The sequence below is a fragment of the Pterocles gutturalis genome, unplaced genomic scaffold (assembly GCF_000699245.1).
Source record: "Pterocles gutturalis isolate BGI_N339 unplaced genomic scaffold, ASM69924v1 scaffold28014, whole genome shotgun sequence".
Classification (NCBI taxonomy): Eukaryota; Metazoa; Chordata; class Aves; order Pterocliformes; family Pteroclidae; genus Pterocles; species Pterocles gutturalis.
Window position 1 is genome coordinate 41,653 of NW_010129112.1, and position 5,931 is coordinate 47,583.

At 42.7% G+C, this 5,931-nt stretch overlaps 1 protein-coding gene across 1 annotated transcript in view; it reads right to left on the reverse strand.

Annotated features, from left to right (window-relative positions):
- Positions 1-695: 695 nt before the first annotated feature.
- The window catches only part of TOX (thymocyte selection-associated high mobility group box), a 44,497-nt gene continuing 39,261 nt past the window's right edge, over positions 696-5,931 (reverse strand). Inside the window, exons 5-6 of the mRNA XM_010079852.1 lie at positions 3,703-3,854; positions 696-1,142 (exon numbers count right to left, since the gene is read on the reverse strand). Coding sequence (XP_010078154.1) covers positions 1,106-1,142; positions 3,703-3,854 — 189 coding nt within the window. The 3' untranslated portion in view covers positions 696-1,105. The remainder of the gene's footprint in view (positions 1,143-3,702; positions 3,855-5,931) is intronic.

Below are 5,931 nucleotides of genomic sequence, written 5' to 3' on the forward strand. Positions count from 1 at the left end.
GTTGTGAACAATTTGTGCCAGCAAAAGTTAAAGCGTCAAAGAAACCTCTTTAAAATGCTAACAAATTTACTTACAAACACCTATATTTATTATTTCATAAATAGGCGCAACAGGTTCCATAAAAAAGATTAAATACAGACACAGTATGAAGAAACAATAATACATAGCCTATGTAAAGGTTATAATTTAGCTGTCTCCAATCTGTTTCTGCATCTAATAAAATATCAGGTAAGCATTTGGCAGTTTTATACATAAAAGGACTTAAATGACATTTTACTAACCAGTACACATAAAGTGATTTTCTTTAAAAAAAAGAAGCATTTTTTTAGGCAGTACAAAATAAATGTGTTTGCTCTTTATCAACATTAGGTTTTTTTCCCCTAGCTTTTATGTGTTTATTTCATGAGACAAAGCCAATATTTTTAATATCATTTGGGAATATTTTACTTTTTTTTTCTCCAAATACTTTGAAAATATAGAACTATTAGTCAGCTGTTTAAAAATGAAGTAGAAATATGAATGTTTGCCAATTTAACCCTTATTGTGAAATCAGTAAACTGGAATGAGCCAGTTTCAATTGCAATTAGCTACAAAAACATTCACATTTTATACTCTAGGAGAGTGTAACATAGATGCTATTTACAAACTTGCTATGACTGCTACATCAAGCCATTTAAAAAGTCTTTAGTAGTTTCATATAAACACCCATTATGAAAAACCAATGGAAAATCCAGGACTTTTATCCGAGACATCTACAGTTGCTAAGGCAGTTACTATCGCAGCACTTCACAGCAAAAACCAACATAAAATCTGAATGGTCCAAGTTTCCTTCAGGGAAGAAGAAAAGCAATGTCCGTTAAAGGATCTCAGGGCAGGGGTGAAAGGAGAAAGAAAGAGGAAAAAAATGAGGGGGGGAAAAAAAAAAGAGAAAGAAGCAAGACTATTTTTTTTTCCAGAGTGGGTGACCCACGAGCTCGAATAGTCCTAAGTGCTTAGCAACTTGTATTTCCTAATAAAATGCAGAACTGCCTTGACTGCATAAAGCAATCCATGATGAAAAGACTTCCCTGCATTCCTCAGTGGAAAGGAAAGGTGTTTCAGATTTTCAGGTAAGGTAGAGTGCTTTGTCCCTCTGCATGCCCCTGTTCAAAGAGAAAAAGAACAAATGTGATTTAAAAAAAAAAAAATTTGTCAAATTTTTAGTCCTAGTCTTTCAAAAAAACCACCCCACAACCCTCCTGCATGTTGTTAATTCCAAGCATATCACTGAAGCACGGCTACATTACCACAGTAATAATAAGAAAAATCCTAGTGGCATGTAGGTGGCAACTCGGAGACCACACCTGGCTCTAAACTACACAGGCCTGGGACATGGGCTTAAGCCCTGGTTTGGGATCACGTGCACTAGTGGGCTGGAAGCGTTGACTATTCTTCTCTCACAACCACATTAATACAGAGGAGGGTTTAGACGGGTCTCTGATTGATACTCCATAAGCACCTTATCATAGCATCATAGAATCCTAGAATCATTCAGGTTGGAAAAGACCTCAAGGATCATCAAGTCCAACCGTCAACCCAGCCCCACCCAACCCACTAACCCATGTCCCCAAGCACCACATCCACACGTTTCTTGACCCCCCCCAGGGATGGTGACTCCACCACTGCCCTGGGCAGCCTGTTCCAATGCCACTTTCCTTAGAGGACGGGTGTTACATGAACATGGGTGCCAGCCACTGATATCTCTGGTCTATTTTATTTACTAGTGCAGACATAGCCAGAATGTGTCAGGTTGGCAGGTTCAGGGAAGCATGTGCAAGGGAACACCAGAAGCTTCTGGCAGAGCCACCTAGGCCAACTCTCTACTGAAGACCAGGTTGTACAAGAGAGCTTCCACTGTGTCCAGCACACTTCTACATTCAGCTCTTGCTGGGTTTCAGCTTCAACTGAAGCATGTCAGTTCAGTGCAAAAATTGTCATTTACCAGTTTCTAATTCGGAACAGTCTGTAGAAGTCAGAAAAAAATATATCATTTAAAGCAGAAGTCTCACTGATGGGGCTTCGTTCACACTGCAGAGATTTTCGGGGAGAGAGGCTTTACTCTCAGTCTCCTGCTTCCTTGCCAAAACCCAGGCACCAGTTCTGTTCTTCCACAGCTTCACAGTTTACTTGGTTTGGAGTCTGGGAGCAGCACAGAGCAAGCCATGCTGTCCTGGCAATTCATGCCAATGCTACAGCAGAGAGAGGCTAAATCCATGCACAGAGATCCACAAAGGCGTATCTACACAGGGTATACACAGGGTCTGCTCAGAGAAAGCTTCTGCTGATGGAAAGTTATGCCTGGTGGGCATCTAGAAGGCACTGCTGGCAATGAAATGTGGTGATGTGGTGCTTGGGGACATGGGTTAGTGGGTTGGGTGGTGCTGGGTTGACGGCTGGACTTGGTGATCCTTGAGGTCTTTTCCAACCTTCATGACTCTGTGATTCTGTGATACTGATCACACATTGCTTTTTCCAGAAGAGATCAGGAGTCCAAGCCAGAAGTAGCTATGGCCTGTTTGCCAGAGAACAGCCTATTCAGAGCGCAGTTTAAATGGGCACAAAAGTCTGTGGGCTGGGTAGGCTCCTACAAGGGCCTGCAGCACAGGTCAAGACATGACGGTGGTACAGCACAGATACCGTTCTGCTGAACAAGTGGGCAAATCACGGGCCAGCAGTGACAGGCATGGGGGAGAGTGATGCTGCTGTGCAGCCTAGTTAAAGTCTGCCTCAGTGTCAGCAGATTCTAGCCAAGGCGTTGTTCTGAACTAGCAACCAGTAAAAGACTTTTTATTCAGTTCTAGTTTGAGTTCCAGAAACACTTTAAACCAATAATGCAAGTGAAATTCTCAGTTTGAGTAAATGTAATGAGTAAAACTCGTCTTCAGTTCTGCTCGTGTTCATTTGTCTGGGCTGGATCTGACGCTTTGGTAGCAACCGAGAGCTTTTCTCTGCTTGAGACTTGGGGATTCACGCTGAGGTGAAGGGAGGCCAGGCTGGTGAGCATGTTCACAGGGCACACCATCTATCATTTAAAACTCTAAAGATATCTTCTGTTCAAAGTCTTACCTATTTCCAGGCAGTTCCTGGGACTGCGACGTGACTCCACCAAACCGTGGTGCAGGGGAGTTGAGGGTTTGAAGGAGCTGCCACTAACCTTATGGTCAGGGCATAGAGCTCCTGCAGGCATGGTGTTTTGTTTCTAGTTACAGTCCTCATGCCATTCCCTTCCACCTATCTTGGATCACGCACCTCATCCCCATAGCTTGCTGGTGTGCGTTTTCATGACCCAAACTAGTTGATTTCACTGGCAGCAATGGAGTACTTGGAGAAAATAGTTCACCCCATTTGCCTCTCAAGTAGGAGGCAGTGACCTTACCACTTCTTTCCTACACATTCTCCCTAGGATTTCCATTCTGATCGACTGAGGAATGGAAGTTCTCTAAGACCAAAATGGATGTGCTGTGATAAGGTGACAACAACGTCTAATCAATAAATGTATTCAAAACTCCCATAACAGTCTAACTGCTGAATACATACAGTGCCATCACAGATGTGCTCCTGAAATACTGTGGGGAAACAGGCAACAAAGCTGTTTGCAAATTCTGGCAGATGCTCGTGTCATGAATGCTGCTCGACACAAGGTGGCATTCACTGGCTGCTTACCCGTTACTGCAGTAGTCGTTATTCCAGTCCACGGTCTGTGCTGGAGGATTTCTGCACCCTGAACGAACATACTCCATCGCTTGGGTAACAACTTGTGCAGCTGTTGAGGTTGGATTGATGATATTCTGATAATCAGGCTGAAGAGTAAATCCCTAGAGGAGAAAGCAAGAACGTTACAGTGTACAGAAACCAAGCAACAGGTTGGGTACATAAAAAAACAAAAACAAAAACAAAAACAAAAACAAAAAACAAAAAACCAAAAAACCAAACACAAATTGTGTGTACTGGGAAGTGGTAGAATACTTCTTTTCCACGTGTACTTTAGGTTAGCAAGCTTAAACCAGGAAAAAATGTGTAGGTGCTTTCTAAGTTTTAAGATGTTTCTTTGGTTTGAGAAATGAAACACTGCCAAACCGTTGTTAGCTCTTGAGCAGTCACAGGATGGAACTAAAAGGGACAGAGCAGAAACAATACAAACCCAAGAGAACAACTCAATCAGCACTGGGACAAAAAGGTCTGTTTGCTCCTTAGAGCTTCCATTTAAATGAAACGTAAGGATATACACTAGTCATTAATTCTCCGAATACGCAACAGAATCTTGTTGAAGGATGGAGGCAGCAGGTGGCTGACTGTTTTATTAGACTACACCTATTCACATATTGTTCTCAAAACCCTTTTTCTTCATTCAGTCACAAAGGGACCATCTGCTGCTGCTTTTATTTGTACTTTTTTCTCAACTAAACAGAAATTCAACCAAAGCTTTTTAACAGTTGTTGGACTAACGTAGTGAAAGTAGCACAGAATAACTTGCTTTTTGAAACCAAGAAGAGAAAAAAAGCAGAAGTTACAAAGAGACATCTAACTTGCTCCTTGAAATACCTGTCATATGAAAAGTCCTAATAACTTTAGCTCTTTTGATATATGAGGATGTGTAAATGTTGTGTTTCAAAACCAGGAGAAAATTGAAATTTCCAGGCTAGTGTATCTGGTTGGCCCTATATAAATGTACATCTTGTTCCTGCAAAGTTAGAACGACATTAGGTAAAAGCATGGGAATGCTGCATGAAAGCAATCAATGTCTGCTGAAAAAAGCCAGACCAAGCTTCTTCCTGGGGCAAGGGCACACAATTCCCACTCACGTTAACTGGATGTGCAGCTGCTAAATCAGAAACTGAACTTGAACCAAGATACCTAGTTTGAAAGCCCCCTCCCTCTGGCCACAGTCCACACACAGAATTAAAGCTCACGGCTTTTAGATTTAAATTCCAGCACATTGTGTGTCATCACTTCTTACACACAGCCTTCATCAGGACAGGAATTTTTGCAGAGAGCTGTTCTTTTCTGCAGGTTTAGCAAGTCAGACATGCTACCTTTAATCAAGATAAATTAGTATTCCCAGTTGTCACCTGGCCCCCTCCATCGCCAGAAATGAGCCTCCTGTAGATATAACCTGTCACTTCCTTCTTCACATCCCACTCTTTGGTCACATTATACTCCAGCCCTTCCCTGGACGTCCCACGGGTGTCCTGCCCTCTCGTATACACCGTCCCCACACTCCACTCATCCTGATCACGGATTTTAGCCTAGACCATAGAGTGCAAATTTCTTCCATAATCTCTTCCATATGGAGAACATCCCGAGTCACACTTCAGTGCCTTAAATGCTATGTGAAGCCTCACTTTGTCCCTGACGACCCCAAGAAACAGACTGTTAGCAGCAGGCAGGTTCACAGCTGAGTTCATGCAACACTGCCCTGCCCATGTAAACCCACCGGTGGTGGCTGTAACCCCCACGCTCTGTGCAGTGCCTGCTCACCAGGCTCTAGACCTGCCCATCAGGCTGCAGAAACAACTCTCATGCCTGCAATGGATCCAATGCAAATTCTAATGGAGTAGACTTCCCAATGACTTTAATTGGAGTTTCGTGTAATTAGAAAGCAGAAAAAAGTGGGTTTGTATATCACTGTCATCATTTTCATACAAAACATCACCCATAAGATCTTTCTAATTTAGCTGTAAGAGGAAACTAACCACAGAAACACATCAGGCACTCAGGTTTACCTTTGTTAGCAAAGCCCCTGAGCTACCTATTGTCAGTCTTCATGAAACAATAATATAGAAGAGAAAAAGACTATATGATGCCAGTAGCAGCAAAGAATGCAAGGGAGCAGTCGCAGAGACTCAAGTGTCCATGCAGCAAGAAGACACGCTTCCCCCGATCAGGGAAAGA